Genomic DNA, 19,342 nt, shown 5'->3' on the forward strand with positions numbered 1-19,342 from the left:
ATCTTATCATTATCATTGATGTTATACAAACGCCTCTGTTGGTAGACAGTACGGTCCTGCATTAGAGGAGGTCAGGACCGCATTTCTAGGACGTCCAAGTTCTTAGTCGTTTGAAAGGTTGATTACACTCAGATACGACTAAACCTACCACAACATAGGAATCAAGGTGGACGCCCATAGTAACCCATCGATAACATCCCATAATGTAACAGGCTTGTGGAGCACTGACTTCTTGAGCAGGATCTCGGAGGCGCCCTTGCTGTACAGGCGGAAGGAGCGGTCGGGAAGCTGCACCACCGTGCTCATGGACTTGCGGACGGAGTTGAAGGTGAACACCTTGTAGAGCTTCTCCTCGGGGATCTGCTCCCGGATGGGGACGTAGTCGCGCTTCAGGCTGAGCACCAGCCCCAGCAGGGCACACTCCGTCTTGTTGCCCACCTGCTTGGGCAGCCCCCCCTCCTGATCCGGGGGCTGGGTGGGCGAGACGCAGGTTGGTGTAATGTAGCGTGTTGGTGTAATGTAGCGTGTTGGTGTAATGTAGCGTGTTGGTGTAATGGTAGCGTGTTGGTGTAATGGTAGCGTGTTGGTGTAGTGGTAGCGTGTTGGTGTAATGGTAGCGTGTTGGTGTAGTGGTAGCGTGTTGGTGTAATGGTAGCGTGTTGGTGTAGTGGAAGCGTGTTGGTGTAGTGGTAGCGTGTTGGTGTAGTGGTAGCGTGTTGGTGTAATGGTAGCGTGTTGGTGTAATGTAGCGTGTTGGTGTAATGTAGCGTGTTGGTGTAATGTAGGGTGTTGGTGTAATGGTAACGTGTTGGTGTAATGTAGCGTGTTGGTGTAATGGTAGCGTGTTGGTGTAATGTAGCGTGTTGGTGTAATGGTAGCGTGTTGGTGTAGTGGTAGCGTGTTGGTGTAATGGTAGCGTGTTGGTGTAGTGGTAGCGTGTTGGTGTAATGTAGCGTGTTGGTGTAATGGTAGCGTGTTGGTGTAATGGTAGCGTGTTGGTGTAGTGGTAGCGTGTTGGTGTAATGTAGCGTGTTGGTGTAATGTAGCGTGTTGGTGTAATGGTAGCGTGTTGGTGTAATGGTAGCGTGTTGGTGTAATGGTAGCGTGTTGGTGTAGTGGAAGCGTGTTGGTGTAGTGGTAGCGTGTTGGTGTAATGGTAGCGTGTTGGTGTAGTGGAAGCGTGTTGGTGTAGTGGTAGCGTGTTGGTGTAATGGTAGCGTGTTGGTGTAATGGTAGCGTGTTGGTGTAATGGTAGCGTGTTGGTGTAATGGTAGCGTGTTGGTGTAATGGTAGCGTGTTGGTGTAGTGGTAGCGTGTTGGTGTAATGTAGCGTGTTGGTGTAATGGTAGCGTGTTGGTGTAGTGGTAGCGTGTTGGTGTAATGGTAGCGTGTTGGTGTAATGGTAGCGTGTTGGTGTAATGGTAGTGTGTTGGTGTAATGGTAGCGTGTTGGTGTAGTGGTAGCGTGTTGGTGTAGTGGTAGCATGTTGGTGTAGTGGTAGTGTGTTGGTGTAGTGGTAGCGTGTTGGTGTAGTGGTAGCGTGTTGGTGTAATGGTAGTGTGTTAGTGTGTTAGTGTAATGTTAGTGTGTTAGTGTAATGTCAGTGTGTTAGTGTGTTAGTGTAATGTTAGTGTTTTAGTGTAATGTTTCTGTGTGAGTGTAATGTTTCTGTGTTAGTGTAATGTTAGTGTGTTAGTGTAATGTTAGTGTGTTAGTGTAATGTTAGTGTTTTAGTGTAATGTTTCTGTGTGAGTGTAATGTTTCTGTGTTAGTGTTATGTTTCTGTGTTAGTGTAATGTTAGTGTGTTAGTGTAATGTTAGTGTGTTAGTGTAATATTAGTGTGTTAGTGTAATGTTAGTGTGTTAGTGTGTTAGTGTAATGTTTCTGTGTTAGTGTAATGTTAGTGTGTTAGTGTAATGTTAGTGTGTTAGTGTAATATTAGTGTGTTAGTGTAATATTAGTGTGTTGGTGTAATATTAGTAAGGCCTGGACCCCAACACGCCCCGCCAGGCGGAGGTACACCCCCCAGGTTAGTATAATGATAGTGTGGAGATCATATTGTAACCGCGTTCCTTCCCCGTACACGTATACTAGGGGTGTAACGATACGTGTATTCGTATTGAATCTAATCGGTACGGACGACACGGTTCGGTGCATAGATTTACACAGAGAATACACAGTATAAAATTAAATTAAACTGGCGTGCAAATTAATTAATATAATGCCGAACTAATGTAAGATACGCGACCTTCAGGGACAACTGAGACCCCTGAAAGGGTGCCGGAAAGTTCGAGCTACACACGCCGTCCGGTCCGTTGATTGGTCGACAGAATCACATTTCCGTGAGACAGGGGGATAATAAACAAACACATTATCCGCGAGGTATTTCTGGACAACGGCGAAAGCTTTGTTTATTGAAGAAAATGTCGCACAAAAGTTTGCCGACCTTCTTGGACGTCCTACATTGTTGATCTTTGTTCATTGTGCGAGTTCTTCTTTTTCCTTGGATTTATTAGCAGGCTACACTGTGTCAGGCAGCCATGAGGTCACAATGCTAACGTAGCTGCCTCGGCTATCGCGACCCGGTTTAACCCTCCCCCTACCATAAGGGTACTGTCGGCGGTGGAAACGCAAGCCGTAACTGAGCTGCGCCGAAACGCACCTTGACTACTCCACCAAGCCGAACCGAACCGACCCGCACCCTCCGGTGGAAATGCGCAAATTCTGTGTATTTTGCACTTTCATCAGTAAGACATGCTGAATTTTCCTAATTTTGTTTACAAGTTACAGATGGACTCTGGAGGTGTTGTGGGGTACTACTTATTGTTTACTGTTTACATATTAGATTACACAGTTCAGGCTGTTGCAGCTATCTCAGGGGAGAGACTGTACGACACAAGTTGGTACAACCTCCAATAAATAAGAATTGCCTTCTGCATTTTTGTTTTTTCTTTTCCCTTCATTGTACCGAACTCGTACCGAACCGTGATGTCTGAACCGAGGTATGAACCGAACCGTGACTTCAGTGTACCGTTAAACCCTTAACGTGCACCCATCAGGCCCTCAGGCCTGGATCCCAACACCCCCACGCCCCGCGGAGGTACCCCTCCCTCCCAGCCCGCTCCCCCTACCATGATCTTGGAGGTGTAGGCGCTGTTGACGGAGATGGAGGCCACCAGCAGCTCCAGTGCCTTGGCGTGGACCTGCTCTGGCTCGGGGATGGTGGGGAAGTGGTGGTCGCAGACGTAGAGCTGCACGGCCGTCATGCGGTTGGTGGTCAGCGTGCCCGTCTTGTCCGAGCAGATGGCCGTGGCGTTGCCCATGGTCTCGCAGGCGTCCAGGTGCCGTACCAGGTTGTTGTCCTTCATCATTTTCTTGAGGGAAATGAACGATGTTGAGATATAGTTAGCTAGCTTAATTTTGATGCTAACTAGCCCTAGTTAGCTAGCTATATATGGTGTTAAGCAGTGGTTAGCAAGCTTTATTTGTCTTTATATGGCGTTACTGGTTAGCTTAATATGGTGTAGTATGGTGTTAACTAGCTGTCGTTAGCTAACTATATGGTGTTAACTAGCTGTCGTTAGTTAACTTTATGGTGTTAACCAGCTGTGGTTAGCTAACTTTATGGTGTTAACTAGCTGTTGTTAGCTAACTTTATGGTGTTAACTAGCTGTCGTTAGCTAATAATAATAATAAATAAATACATTTTATTTGTAGCGAAAATCTCAAAGTGCTACAGAGTTTAAGAGAAAAAGAAAAGAAAAAAAAAGCTACCTTTATGATGTTGACTAGCTGTGGTTAGTACCTAGCTGCGGTTAACTAACTATATGGCATTAACTAGCCGTGGTTAGCTAACTATATGATGTTAACTAGCTGCGGTTAGCGGACTATATGATGTTAACTAGTTGTGGTTAGCGGACTATATGATGTTAACTAGCTGTGGTTAGCTAACTATATGGCGTTCACTAGCCGTGGTTCGCTAACTATATGATGTTAACTAGCTGTGGTTAGCTGACTATATGTTGTTAACTAGCTGTCGTTGGTAACTAGCTGTGGTTAACTAACTAACTAGCTGTGGTCAGATAGCTCACCTTGACTGAGTAAGCCAGGGAGATGGTTACAGCCAGCGGTAAACCTTCGGGAACAGCGACCACCAGCACGGTCACTCCGATGATGAAGAACTTGACGAAGTACTGGACGTAAACAGGCGTGCACTCTGCCATCCAGACATGACCCTGGATCACGAAGGTCTCGATCACGAACAGAACCACCAGGATGATGACAGTGGTGGCCGACATGAACAGACCTGCAGAGCAGCAGTGGTTTGTGTTCATCAAACAGACAAAACACACTTCAACTAGTAAAGCCAATAAATATATAATTATAGCTAATACATAAATAAAATATGAACAAAAATACATGAGAAAAACTGTTACAAATATATAAATACATTTTTTAATATATAAAGAAAATGGAAAGATATAAATATAAAACATTTGAGATTTTATTTTTTTAATATTCCATAAAATAATTAACATGACATACTAATTAAAACAAATAAAAACACAGAAAAGGTTCATTGAGCAACCCTTAAGTCAAGGTCACCATTTTGTATTCAAGGTCGGATGGCCTCCCCGACCGCCAGGGCCCCTGCCGAGGCGGGACTTTAGAATCACTTCCTGTAGCATCTCTCCCATATCCTTATTTATAGAAAGATTATCACACAGAGACAACCGCTCCCGCTAACACCACCCCCACCCCCACCCCCACCATCACCCCCACCATCACCATCACCCTCATCATCACCCCCACCCTCACCCCCACCATCACCCCCACCATCACCCCCACCCCCACCATCACCCCCACCATCACCATCACCCTCATCATCACCCCCACCATCACCCCCACCCCCACCATCACCCCCACCCTCATCATCACCCTCATCATCACCCCCACCCCCACCATCACCCCCACCATCACCATCACCCTCATCATCACCCCCACCCTCATCATCACCCCCACCCTCATCATCACCCTCATCATCACCCCCACCCCCACCATCACCCCCACCCTCATCATCACCCTCATCATCACCCCCACCCCCACCATCACCCCCACCCTCATCATCACCCTCATCATCACCCCCACCCTCATCATCACCCCCACCATCACCATCACCCTCATCATCACCATCACCCTCATCATCACCCCCACCCCCACCATCACCCCCACCCTCATCATCACCCCCACCCCCACCATCACCCCCACCCTCATCATCACCCCCACCCCCACCATCACCCCCACCATCACCATCACCCTCATCATCACCCCCACCATCACCATCACCCCCGCCCCAACCCTCACCCCCACCCCTACCATCACCCCCACACCCACCATCACCCCCACCATCACCCCCACCCTCATCATCACCCTGATCATCACCCCCACCCTCATCATCACCCCCACCCCCACCATCACCCCCACCCTCATCATCACCCTCATCATCACCATCACCCTCATCATCACCCCCACCATCACCCCCACCCCCACCATCACCCCCACCCTCATCATCACCCTCATCATCACCCCCACCCTCATCATCACCCCCACCATCACCCCCACCCCCACCATCACCCTCATCATCACCCCCACCCTCATCATCACCCCCACCCTCATCATCACCCCCACCCTCATCATCACCCCCACCCCAACCCTCACCCCCACCCTCACCATCACCCCCGCCCCAACCCTCACCCCCACCCCCACCCTCACCCCCACCATCACCATCACCCTCATCATCACCCCCACACCCACCATCACCCTCATCATCACCCCCACCATCACCCCCACCCCCACCATCACCCCCACCATCACCCCCACCATCACCCCCACCATCACCCCCACCCTCACCCTCACCATCACCCCCACCATCACCATCACCCTCATCATCACCCCCACCATCACCCCCACCCCCACCATCACCCCCACCCCCAACCCCACACCCACCATCACCCCCACCATCACCCCCACCATCACCCCCACCATCACCCCCACCCCCACCCCCACCCTCACCATCACCCCCACCATCACCCCCACCATCACCCCCACCCTCACCATCACCCCCACCATCACCCCCACCCTCACCATCACCCCCACCATCACCCCCACCATCACCCCCACCCTCACCATCACCCCCACCATCACCCCCACCCTCACCCCCACCCTCATCATCACCCCCACCATCACCATCACCCCCACCCTCACCCCCACCCTCACCCCCACCCTCACCATCACCCCCACCCTCACCCCCACTCTCACCCTCACCCCCACTCTCAGCCCCACTCTCACCCTCACCCCCACCCTCACCATCACCCCCACCCTCACCATCACCCCCACTCTCACCCTCACCCCCACTCTCAGCCCCACTCTCGCTATCACCATATCCCCACCGCCCACCCCCACCTCCACCCCCAGATCCGCTGGGACGTACCCGACGGTGCGCTACAAACCTCTGCTTTGAAGTGGTCCACCTGGAGGAGGGGGGGGGCTGGAGGAAGATGAAAGCAGGAGCGTTAAATTAAATCCACCTCACCTGCCTTCCCGATTTCCACCGCCATTTTAGTCAGCTTGCCCTGCAGCACCGACTTCTCCTTCTTGGGCACGCTGCTCTTCTTCTTCTCCTTCTCCTCCACCTCCCCTCCCTCGGCACTCTTCAGCGGCTGCATCTCCATGGCAACCGCCTCATCCTGCTTCTTGGCTTGGGGTCGGAAGAAGAAGAAGAAGAAGAAGAAGAAGAAGAAGAAGAAGAAGAAGGAGGGGAGGAAGGAGCGGAGGAAGAGGAAGAAGAAGAAGAAGAAGAAGAAGAAGAAGAAGAAGAAGTGGAGGGAGAGGAGGAAGCAGAAGAAGAAGAAGAAGAAGAAGAAGAAGAAGAAGAAGAAGAAGAAGAAGAAGAAGAAGGAGGGGAGGAAGAAGAAGAAGAAGAAGAAGAAGAAGAAGAAGAAGAAGAAGAAGAAGAAGAAGAAGAAGAAGAAGGAGGGGAGGAAGAGGAAGAAGAAGAAGTGGATAAAGCAGAAGAAGAAGAAGAAGAAGAAGAAGAAGATGAAGAACACGAAGTAGTGTGTAACAGTGTGTGATCGATGGCCCAAAGCCAAGCTACAGCAACGTTTTTAAGTTTTGGCTGTGAGTGAGAATGTGCGTCTAAGTATGTGCGTGTGTGTGTGTGCACGTGTGTCAATTTGTTTCTGAATGTGGCCTTGTGTGTTAATATGTGTCTCATTTTGTCTGTGAGTGAGAAAGTGTGTGTATCAGTGTGTGTGTGTGTGTGTGTGTGTGTGTGTGTGTGTGTGTGTGTGTGTGTGTGTGTGTGTGTGTGTGTGTGTGTGTGTGTGTGTGTGTGTGTGTGTACAGAGAGCACTAAGGTCCAGACTGAGCTCACCTTTGGTTTGATTGGTCTCCAGTGTGCTGTCTGGTTTCCCTGTAATGAACCATGTACATTTATCTGGAAGAGTTCCTATGAACCTCAAGCTTTTGATGACAATACACAAGGATGTTGTGTGAAATATCCTAGATATGTATTCTACTACTGCTACTTAGTTTAGAAGGAACATTTGATTTACCAAACATACAACAAAAATGGGATTCTGATATGCTGCAACACCGCTAAATCAAGACGTCACAAGCCATGCCCACACACACACACACACACACACACACACACACACACACACACACACACACACACACACACACACACACACACACACACACACACACACACACGGACACACGGACAGACAGACAGAGAGACAGACAGACAGACAGACAGACAGACAGACAGACAGACAGACAGAACAGACAGACAGACAGACAGACAGACAGACAGACAGACAGACAGACAGACAGACAGATGCACACACACACACACACACACACACACACACACAGTGTAGGTTGATCTACAAAGGGCCTCTATGGCGGTGTACCCTGGGGGTTAGGGTTAGGGTTAGGTTGGGGTGGGGGTGGGGTTGGTTGGGACGGAGCAGTGGGTGAAAGGGGGGGCCAACCGGGGGTGGAGGGGTGGGTGGACGGGGGGTACATTAACACACCTACCATTAGTGGCGTGGCAGGGCTCTGCCTCCGCATCGGGGGCCCGTGGGGGGGGGTTAGACTCTGAGTGTGGGGGGGGGGGGTTTGAGATGGGTGGGGGTGAACAAAATAGACATGAAATAACCGTAGAAAAGTAAATGTAAGCAAAAAGCCCGAACTCAAAGGAAAGCAAAGCAGCGCGCAGAACAGAAGTGGCAGACGGTATGGAGATGGGCCTTCTGAAGGAGTGTGGAAGGATGTGGAGGCACTGTGCTACTAATACCAAGGTGGCTTCATTTTACTGCTTTGTTTACACACCACAAGCTTTTGAACACACACACACACACGCAGGAAAACACACTCAGTGACGCACACTCACACAGACGCACGCAGGCACGCACACACACATACACACACACACACACACACATGAATGCACTCACAAACACACTCAGCTATCCTGCACAAGGATCTGGTCGTGAGTGTTTTCCAGGATTCAGAGGACTCTCTGTGTGCCTCACTAGTAACAACTAGTTAACTAGTAGCAACGGCCGCTGACAAAAGCGCCTATCAAAAGGGGGGGGGGGGCAAATACTACATTTTTGAATTATGATACTACGATTTACATCCCTCCCATGAGCCTCACCACGCTCTTATTGTAAAGTCGGTTTAATCTGAACTCTCTTTGGCGTTGTCTTGTGATCTCACACCCCCTCTGTCAGTAGTAACAATGTGTTGGTGTATTTTAGTATTTTCCGTGAACTAAATTATTCGTCACTTTCTGTGTTTTCGTGCTGGAAGTCGCTCCTCACCAACACGTCCTCATCTTTCTGCTCAGTCCAGAATGTATACATTATCATTTACTAGAGGTAAATTATGCACGCTTTAAATATACGTCAATGTAAAACCGAGTTTAGTATATTATGTATAAAAAGATTACCTGAATTTTGAGTGTCTCCTATACCGCGTAATTCCCCTGATTTTTGATTACATTTGATCCATTTTGTTCATACGGGGTTAACACTTAGGAAGTCTCTTTAAATAGGGCGAATCCATAGAACCCGCTGCCCCCCCCCCCCCCCCCACCCACCACGGCACCATCTTGCGCCCCACTTTGTTCCGTTCAAATATTGATCGCTCTGCAGTCGTGGAGCTTTCATGGGATAGAATTATTAAACAGCTGTCTCTCCTCACCCTCCCTTTCTGTCTCCCTCTCTCTTCCCCCTCTCGGTCTATCTCACTCCCTCTCCCTCTCTCTCTCTCTCTTGCACTCTCTATTGATGTCTCTCTCTCACTGCCTCCCCTTCTCTCTTGATCTTCCTATCTCTCTCCCCGTCTCTTTTTCCCTCTTCATCTCTCTCCCCCACTCGGCCACTCCCTCCCTCTTCCTCTTTCCGTTAAGTTTTTTCCGTATGAAATAACATTTGGGATCCACCGTCTAATCTAAAGAATGTGGAGTCAGCGCTCTGAGCCAGCAGCGAGGTAGACCGTATAGGTAGACCGAGGTAGACCGTATAGGTAGACCGAGGTAGACCGTATAGGTAGACTGAGGTAGACCGTATAGGTAGACCGAGGTAGACCGTATAGGTAGACTGAGGTAGACCGTATAGGTAGACCGTATAGGTAGACCGAGGTAGACCGTATAGGTAGACCGAGGTAGACCGTATAGGTAGACTGAGGTAGACCGTATAGGTAGACCGTATAGGTAGACCGAGGTAGACCGTATAGGTAGACCGAGGTAGACCGTATAGGTAGACCGTATAGGTAGACCGTATAGGTAGACCGAGGTAGACCGTATAGGTAGACCGAGGTAGACCGTATAGGTAGACCGAGGTAGACCGTATAGGTAGACCGAGGTAGACCGTATAGGTAGACTGAGGTAGACCGTATAGGTAGACCGAGGTAGACCGTATGTCCTCCAACCTCTTTAGTCTTCATCTTCCTCTCTGAGGCGGCGCGCTCCCAGCTCTCAAACACGCTCAGATCAGACACCGGAGGATCAACCATCTCGGCCTTCCCTTGAACCGCCGCTCTTCAGAAGATGGAGAAGAGGGTCTGTGCCGGGCGTTGGGGAGCCGCGCCACAAACCCACCTCTCCATCTTCCCTCTGAATTCACTGAATCTAGTTCAGTCACCATAGCAACTTCTGAGCGAGAACCTGACCTTTGAAATTTTGGAATCAGAAACTTCTGGATTATTGAGAAAGAGAATGTGCTGCAGCATGTGGATTGATAATAGCTGAACTGAAGTCCGACCTCTGGTTTGGGACATAACCCAGGATGCCCAGTATACTCTTTTACCTTCTTCCATTCTTCCTTGTTCTCTTGCTCTTCATCTTCAGTTCTCTTGTTATTACCTTCCCTCATCCTTTCATTCTCTCCTCTCCTCCTCTCTCCTCCTCTCTCCTCTCCTCTCCTCCTCTCTTCCCCTCCTCCTCTCTTCCCCTCCTCCTCTCTCCTCTCCTCCTCTCTCCTCTCCTTCTCACCTTTCTTGTCCTTGCGGTCCTCTTCGGGGTCCCCAGCCCCCAGCAGGGTGAAGATGATACCCGTCTGGGAGTTGACCCCCACCGCCGTCACCAGCATCTTCCCCGAGCCCTCCATCACGTGGGTGCCTAGCGGGGGCGCGCACACACACACACACACACACACACACACACACACACACACACACACACACACACACACACACACACACACACACACACACACACACACACACACACACACACACACACACACACACACACACACACACACACACACAAACATTTAAAACAAAATATAATGGCCTTTTAAAATCATCCTAAATTCAGAATATTTGTTAAAATATTCATGATTATTGTTTAAAATCACCAGTCTTTTTCGCCAGTCAGAAACAAATCATTGAGGCTTCAAATATTCAACCAATCACACAATCCCCAATAATACTTGGAAAACACTATAAATAATGTGTTCAATTCCCTAATAAGTTAGGATTAGGGTCAAGGTGACGTAACGGAACAGAGTTGATTTGTCATTTGGTATTTAATGTCTTCCAGATGAGCTGACATTAGCATCAGCGTGCCTCCTGAGCAGAGCCCGTGGCTGCAAACCCGTTAGGCCTTCCTGTGTGTCTCCTCTGCCTCCCACAGCAGACCTCCACATTATGTCCCCATTAATTACTGCGTGCCAGAACACACACAGAGGAAGTGCTGGGCTCCTCACAGCACACATACATACATCACGAAACACTTCAGAGCTGTAAGGCCTAACCCTAACCCTAACCCTAACCCTTCAGCACTGTAAGGCCTAACCCTAACCTCCATCATCTCTGGAGGCGGAGGTACCAGAGCCTAACCTCCACCTCCCTAGGTTGGGGTTAGAGGCGGAGGTACCAGAGCCTAACCTCCACCTCCCTAGGTTGGGGTTAGAGGCGGAGGTACCAGAGCCTAACCTCCACCTCCCTAGGTTGGGGTTAGAGGCGGAGGTACCAGAGCCTAACCTCCACCTCCCTAGGTTGGGGTTAGAGGCGGAGGTACCAGAGCCTAACCTCCACCTCCCTAGGTTGGGGTTAGAGGTGGAGGTACCAGAGCCTAACCTCCACCTCCCTAGGTTGGGGTTAGAGGCGGAGGTACCAGAGCCTAACCTCCACCTCCCTAGGTTGGGGTTAGAGGTGGAGGTACCAGAGCCTAACCTCCACCTCCCTAGGTTGGGGTTAGAGGCGGAGGTACCAGAGCCTAACCTCCACCTCCCTAGGTTGGGGTTAGAGGCGGAGGTACCAGAGCCTAACCTCCACCTCCCTAGGTTGGGGTTAGAGGCAGAGGTACCAAAGCCGTTGGTTGTCGATTGGGACAACAACGTCTTACGTTTTCGGGGAATATCTGATATCGGTTTCACCCCGATCAGAAGCTAAGGGTTAGTAGAAGTTGTCTTTTGGTTATGAATCATTCGCCGGATTGTTTATGAGCCTGTTGAACCCTTTTCAATTCGTGCTTTTGTATATTTTATCGCGTACCAGTTGGTAATCTCAACCGACCCAAAGGTTGGGAAACCTGGAATACACACTGTATGTTATAATACCCACTGTTAGGACCGAGCAGGATACACACAGTGTTAGGGCTGAGTAGGCTACACACTGCTAGGACTGAGCAGGATACACACAGTGTATGGACTGAGTAGGCTACACAGTGTTAGGACTGAGTAGGCTACACACTGCTAGGACTGATCAGCATACACACAGTGTTAGGACTGAGCAGGATACACACAGTGTTAGGACTGAGTAGGCTACACAGTGTTAGGACTGAGTAGGCTACACACTGCTAGGACTGAGCAGGATACACACAGTGTTAGGACTGAGTAGGCTACACACTGCTAGGACTGAGCAGGATACACAGTGTTAGGACTGAGCATGATACACACAGTGTTAGGACTGAGTAGGCTACACAGTGTTAGGACTGAGTAGGCTACACACTGCTAGGACTGAGCAGGATACACACAGTGTTAGGACTGAGCAGGATACACACAGTGTAAGGACTGAGTAGGCTACACAGTGTTAGGACTGAGTAGGCTACACACTGCTAGGACTGAGCAGGATACACAGTGTTAGGACTGAGCAGGATATACAAACAGTTTGATGTAAAATCACAATCTGGCCGCTTCTCTTGACGCTCTGCTCATGGTATTCCGGTGTTCCGTACACACCCCTTGGCCTATTTAGGCCACCAGCGCCCGGGATAACGGTTCTACACAGTCACTGAACACACCATTATGGAGCTGAATGGAGGCATATCCTCAAAGAAATGAATGATAATGGCTCATTCTGTTGTGGGGAGTCGTAGCTGTGTGTTGTGCGCTCAGCATTGAGGATGCTCAGGGATGTGTGTTCAGCATCGTGTTCGTTGTGCGTTCATGAATCACTCTGTCATCACGCTCCGTTGGCGCTGGGCGCACAATACGGAGGCCTCGGGTCGAACCTGAGGTCATCCTGACGCAGAACATCTGTTCAGCGCACGGCTTACTGCCCATCCCGTGACTAGCGCAGAGAGAGAGCGCATGAGGCAGGCTAGTTAGCACTGAGGCTCGCAGCGCTATGCTGTAAAATCGGAGGCTAGCTAGCGATCTCTTTGATATGGGGTCCTTCAATTATTCAAATGGCTAATGTGTGTTTGGAGACATCGAGCCGAGAGAGGAAATACGAAAAGGAAATCTATTGCAGTATATAAGGATTACACTTTAAAGTGTTTGTGTGTGTGTGTGTGTGTGTGTGTGTGTGTGTGTGTGTGTGTGTGTGTGTGTGTGTGTGTGTGCGTGCATGCGTGTGGCCGTGTGTGCGTGTGGTGTGTGTGCGTTTGGTGTGTGTGTGTGTGTGTGTGTGTGTGTGTGTGTGTGTGTGTGTGTGTGTGTGTGTGTGTGTGTGTGTGTGTGTGTGTGTGTGTGTGTGTGTGTGTGTGTGTGTGCGTGCGTGCGTGCATGCGTGTGGCCGTGTGTGCGTGTGGTGTGTGTGCGTGTGGTGTGTGTGCGTGTGGTGTGTGTGTGGGAGGGGGTCTGCTCTGGGTCCACTAATGATCCAGGAGGAGCAGCTTGGCCCCTGGGGCCCCTGCTGAACTTGTGGCTCCAGCTCCTCCAGGAAGCTCCCAGAGACCAGTGATCCCATTAGCCCGCTCATATGACCGCCGCACCTCGCAGATACACACCGTCCACCGGAGCCTCTGTAGGAGCCGGCACACGGACCATCTCGGGCCCTTCTCCTGACCTACTCCACCGTACGGCTTCACGCAGAGTGCTGCTGGACCCTGACTGAACCTCCCAGGTTCATAGGTCACCTCGCCAACATCAAGGTGCTCAACGCAGCTGACATATTTCAGCCGTGAATCGATATTTGATGTTCGGAAAGAAACACAACATCCTGGCAGTCCGGTTCTGACAGCACGGGGCTCTGTTGCTATCTAGAAGGTTGTAGGACTTTGGTTGTTGGAAGCGATTCTGTAGAATATGTTTTTTTGTATTTCATATAAACTTTATGAATTCTACTAAAAGTAAAAAATATGTGTTTTAAGTATCGCATTGTGATAAGCAGTAATCATGTATGATGTTACTCTTACCACCTTACCAAAACAACCGATATAAATCAAACACACTCGTTGACTCAAAGACTGAAAGGCGGATCGGCGAAAGAAGAAAGAAATCTCAAACTACAGACACAAATAAATAGATTTGGTTGTTGGAAGATAATTAACAGTTACACATTGTTTTGGTCCAAAGTGGTCGTCATGACGCCAGCCATGTTTGTGACTCCAAATGGTATTAGGGAGAGGAGGAGGGGTGGGGGGGGTTGCCACGACGACTGCTTACCGGACAACAACATGGGGTCCTTGTCGGCAGACTTGCTGACGTGGTCGGACTCGCCGGTCAGGGAGCTCTCGTCCAGCTTCATGTCGTTACCCTGGATCAGAATACCGTCGGCCGGCAGGAGGTCACCTGAAAGGAGGAGGGGGGGGGGGAGGAGGAGGGGGGGAGGAAGACAATAAGGAAGAGGAATTATGATGATGAAATACGATGAAAGGTTCGGTAAGGATACTAATCCCCAAACGTGAAGAACAATTAGGATTATGAATCTTTAGGTACTCAGTCTTTGAGATGACATTCTTTGCATTGTGACGTGGCGCTGCAGCATGCGATTTAAAGTCATCTTATACACATGGATGTGACTTCTGCACATTAACTTTCAGCGCATGAGCGGCGGTAAGTAGTTTGGTCTTTGGGTCCCAGAGGGGGGGGCCGGTCGCCCCTCATTGGACCTCCTTCGGAAGTTATTAGACCAAATAATTGCAGAGGGAAGTAGGAGATCGATATTCAGATAGTTTAACAATATGGAGCGCGCTCGTCTGACCTTCAAACCTGGAGTATTTCAGGACTTCATAAGCAGCACTGTGGCGATCCAATAAGTAGAAGATTCCCAATGTCCCTTGGACTCCACTACCTCCAGGGACCACGAATCAACAAATGCAAATGAATCCCCGCACTACTATTATTTATTATCGACCTATACACAACCTAGACACAACCTTTACGCACACAGCAGGTCCCTGAGCAGCCCTAGGCCGATCCCCGGCCCTGAGGAGAGGAGAGGCCCCAAGGGTCCTGGTTCAGCAGGACCCTTTGGGCCTCTCCTCTCCTCAGGGCCGATCCCCGGCCCTGAGGAGAGGAGGAGGACTCTGGTTCAGCAGGACCCTTTGGGCCTCTCCTCTCCTCAAGTCCGGGGATCGGCCCTGAGGAGAGGAGAGGCCCAAAGGGTCCTGGTTCAGCAGGACCCTTTGGGCCTCTCCTCTCCTCAGGGCGGGGATCGGCCCTGAGGAGAGGAGAGGCCCAAAGGGTCCTGCTGAACCAGGACCCTTTGTACTGACTGGGGCACGCCGTTGATTAACTGTGTTAAGACCCGCCTACTCGTCTGGAAGAGGTCTTGATTGACATGCAAGCAGAACCAATCACGGACCGCATGGGCGTGTGGGGGGGTCTGGGTGGCCCCGGAGGTCTGGCTGGGGCTCTGGGGGTACTGACCGTACTTGACCTGGGCCACGTCCCCCACCACGATGTCGGCCACGGGGATCTGGATGACGGTGCCGTTGCGGACCACGGCGAAGCGCTGCTCCAGCTCGATGCGACTCTGCAGCCCGCGGAACTGCTTCTCCTTGGACCAGTCGTTGAAGGCCGTCACCAGGACAACGCACACCACCGACAGCAGGATGGCCGCGCCCTCGATCCAGCCCGCCTCCGCCTCGCCCTCGTCCTCACCTCCCGCCGCCATGTTCCCGCACGCTGTAGGAGAAGGGGGGGGAGGAGGGGGGAGAGAGGGGGAGAGGAGGTGGGAGAGAGGGGGAGAGGAGGGGGGAGAGAGGGGGAGAGGAGGGATGGGAGAGAGGGGGAGAGGGAGGGGGGAGAGGAGGGATGGGAGAGGAGGGGAGAGGGACGGGGAGAGAGAGGGAGAGGAGGGGGAGAGAGGGGGAGAGGGAGGGGGGAGAGGAGGGGGAGAGAGGGGGAGAGGGAGGGGGGAGAGGAGGGATGGGAGAGGTGGGGAGAGGGACGGGGAGAGAGAGGGAGAGGAGGGGGAGAGAGGGGGAGAGGAGGGGGAGAGAGGGGGAGAGAGGGGGAGAGGAGGGATGGGAGCGAGAGAGAGAGATAATCAAAAGGTTAGGAATGAACACGCTCATAATAGACGCGGTAAACGTAAACTTTTAAAGTCCAGCATGTCTACTCAATTTGGATTATATTTCATTATCTTTGAATCACGTTTGATTAGATAGGAAACCAGAAGTCCAGACCAGCAAGGGGACCCCCCAGCTCCATCCCCACACTCCCACTAGAGCTCTGACCCCTGACCCCTGAGCTCTGAGCTCTGACCCCTGAGCTCTGACCCCTGAGCTCTGACCCCTGAGCTCTGACCCCTGAGCTCTAACCCCTGACCCCTGAGCTCTGACCCCTGACCCCTGAGCTCTGACCCCTGAGCTCTAACCCCTGACCCCTGAGCTCTGACCCCTGAGCTCTGACCCCTGACCCCTGAGCTCTGACCCCTGAGCTCTAACCCCTGACCCCTGAGCTCTGACCCCTGAGCTCTGACCCCTGAGCTCTGACCCCTGACCCCTGAGCTCTGACCCCTGAGCTCTAACCCCTGACCCCTGAGCTCTGACCCCTGAGCTCTGACCCCTGAGCTCTGACCCCTGAGCTCTGACCCCTGAGCTCTAACCCCTGACCCCTGAGCTCTGACCCCTGACCCCTGAGCTCTGAGCCCTGAGCTCTAACCCCTGACCCCTGAGCTCCGACCCCTGACCCCTGAGCTCTGACCCCTGACCTCTAACCCCTGACCCCTGAGCTCTGACCCCTGAGCTCTGACTGAGACATCAATGCCGCACTATATCTTTGAGGCAACAATCCCACCTCCCAACCCGTATAATGCCACCTCCCCCAGGTTCAGGGCTGGGGTGGGGGAGCAGACTTACCCTCAGTCTCCTCGCCGGGGGCCTGGTAGAAGGAGAGGCCCAGAGAGATGATGGCGGCGATCTCCAGGATGATGAGGGTGACGTCCTGAAGGGCCTCCCACACCAGCTGCAGGAAGGTCTTGGGCTTCTTTGGGGGGATGAAGTTCTGGCCGAACACCGCGGTGCGCTTCTCTAGGTCCGCCACGTTGTCCGAGAGACCTTGGGAGCGAAGGAGGAGGAACGTGTCAAAGGGGTTTCCCAGGAGGACGCTCTTCCTGTCGGAATATTAGTTTTGAAGATGTGCTTTTTTGTCCGCTGGGATGGCTGCAGTGTAAAAAAGTCAAACACGCACAGCATGTCCGTGTCGTTACTTATTCTGCTGGTCCAGCTTGGCTTATTCGCTGTCTCTGCAAAAGCCTTTGGGAGGATATCGGTGTTAGGTTAACCAAGTGCCGTGGAACTGCTTCAGGGAGCCTGTCTCTGAAGCTGTGACAGTCCCGTGTGTGGTCGCAGTAGCCATTAGCTGCTGTCATTAGCGGTCTTGCTGGTGGCTAAACTGTGTTTACACTGCATGTCAAGAGTCATTATGGTCACATGACAGCAGAGGATTATTTAAGGACGTTGGCGGGGGTAGATGATCTCAACTGGTTACCATTAGCGGTCGATTATTTAGCATGTCCTGCTTTTATCAAAGCCACATACAGTGGATACACAAACTTTTTGATGCATACCTTTACCTACCAGGTTAGGGTTAGTGTTAGCCACTAGACAGCGTGTGTCAGCAGTAACGCTATGACCCTGGACAACTCAGTCCTAACATTGAGTTCCAAAATTAGAAGAGCTGTGGCCCATTGTTCGTACACACTGACCCTGGGTTCAGTTTCTGTATGAGCCCACAAAACTGCAGTTGAAGAGTTTTGAAACACGGTGGGAGACAACGCATATTTGTCGTACATCTTAAAAAGATCATAGTATTTTACATATTCCTCCCAATAGTAAAACCTCGCCCGGCAATTTCTTATTCTTTTTTTCAAACCCCCAGAAAATAAACCCATGCTTCGTTCAATCTTCCATCTCTAGATCCCTTTCTTGAACCCCTTTTTATTAAAAAGAGGAAGAAGGTTCTCAGTTCAGGAGATGGAGATTCAGTTAAGACCTCGGGCCTCTGCATTTGTATTCTCTCCAACATCCCAAAGGGATATCTCTCGGAGGATAACAGCATCATATACATAAGAATAGCACACTAAACAGCCCTGAGGCTCCTAGACAGGGCAGGAGGAATCTCCTCGTTCTGATCACACACTCGCTCCCCTCCAGGTGCCACCAGCGCCCAGGCTTATATACTGTATATCAACCATGATAATTAATGTGGAAGTTGTCTGCAGATATGGTATTTAATGGACGCAACCCAAGGATACATATTCCCTATATCGTAGATCTTTTGGGGAGTGGAAGGACAGAACATGTAGGAAAAGGCAAACTGGAACGAAAGGGGATTCCTCTTCCTAGGAGCACATGGACCCCTTTGCATCCTCAGGATGGAACAAAAGCCCTCACTGCTGTTCTCATGGAAATGGTGCAGGGTTAGGGTTAGTGTTAACACCTTGATCTGAGTTAGGGTTAGGGTTAGTGTTAACACCTTGATCTGACACTGACACTAACCCTAACACTGCTGGAGGAGGACTCACCCTGTGGAGATGGAGCGCCTAAAGCCCACATTTACTTACAGCAAGATCTAAATCAGAGTGTTGGCAAGGGATGTCGAACTGCTGTGACGGGTCATCTGTGACCGCAGTCCAATTGCGCCCCCCTCCAGTGGGGTCACTGTCCCGTGCGGGGTTAGTCTGAGCTGGGCCGGGGGCCGGGGGCCGGGGGCTGGGGGCCGGGGGCCGGGGGCGAGTATGCAGCATCGGAAGACTCACAGTCACACGGTAGCTGAGCTCTCGGGCGTTTAAGACGCACACGGCGGGCTGTTGGTTTAACGGCGTCAAGTGGGAGACGTCGAGGCCCAGAGTAAAGGCAGGCGATCGTCCCCTGATATCGCCCCCCCATCGCAGGCCGCGGCGTGTTGGGGCAGGGGCGGCGGCGTTTGGCTGAGCGCCCGGCACACTCTGCTGCGATCGAAGCCCAACAAGGCTCAAAGCCCAACGAGGCTCAAAGCCCTGGCCTCGATAGCACCTCCGGGGCTGGGCGGGACCCAGGCCAAGACAACCGGCCAACAGTTCCCATTCCAACATCCTCACAAACCTCACCGAGTGTCGCTGATTTACAGTAGGGCTGAGTAAATCCACCCCTTCACTCTCCAT

General features: G+C 51.3%; 1 protein-coding gene across 1 annotated transcript in view; it reads right to left on the reverse strand.

Annotated features, from left to right (window-relative positions):
* Positions 1–19,342, reverse strand: part of atp2b3a (ATPase plasma membrane Ca2+ transporting 3a) — a 36,389-nt gene that overhangs the window by 12,787 nt on the left and 4,260 nt on the right. Inside the window, exons 2-10 of the mRNA XM_056612285.1 lie at positions 17,058–17,255; positions 15,622–15,879; positions 14,416–14,541; positions 10,572–10,697; positions 7,437–7,475; positions 6,594–6,758; positions 4,093–4,307; positions 3,133–3,375; positions 230–471 (exon numbers count right to left, since the gene is read on the reverse strand). Coding sequence (XP_056468260.1) covers positions 230–471; positions 3,133–3,375; positions 4,093–4,307; positions 6,594–6,758; positions 7,437–7,475; positions 10,572–10,697; positions 14,416–14,541; positions 15,622–15,879; positions 17,058–17,255 — 1,612 coding nt within the window. The remainder of the gene's footprint in view (positions 1–229; positions 472–3,132; positions 3,376–4,092; positions 4,308–6,593; positions 6,759–7,436; positions 7,476–10,571; positions 10,698–14,415; positions 14,542–15,621; positions 15,880–17,057; positions 17,256–19,342) is intronic.

This window comes from Gadus chalcogrammus, chromosome 16 (genome assembly GCF_026213295.1).
Source record: "Gadus chalcogrammus isolate NIFS_2021 chromosome 16, NIFS_Gcha_1.0, whole genome shotgun sequence".
Classification (NCBI taxonomy): Eukaryota; Metazoa; Chordata; class Actinopteri; order Gadiformes; family Gadidae; genus Gadus; species Gadus chalcogrammus.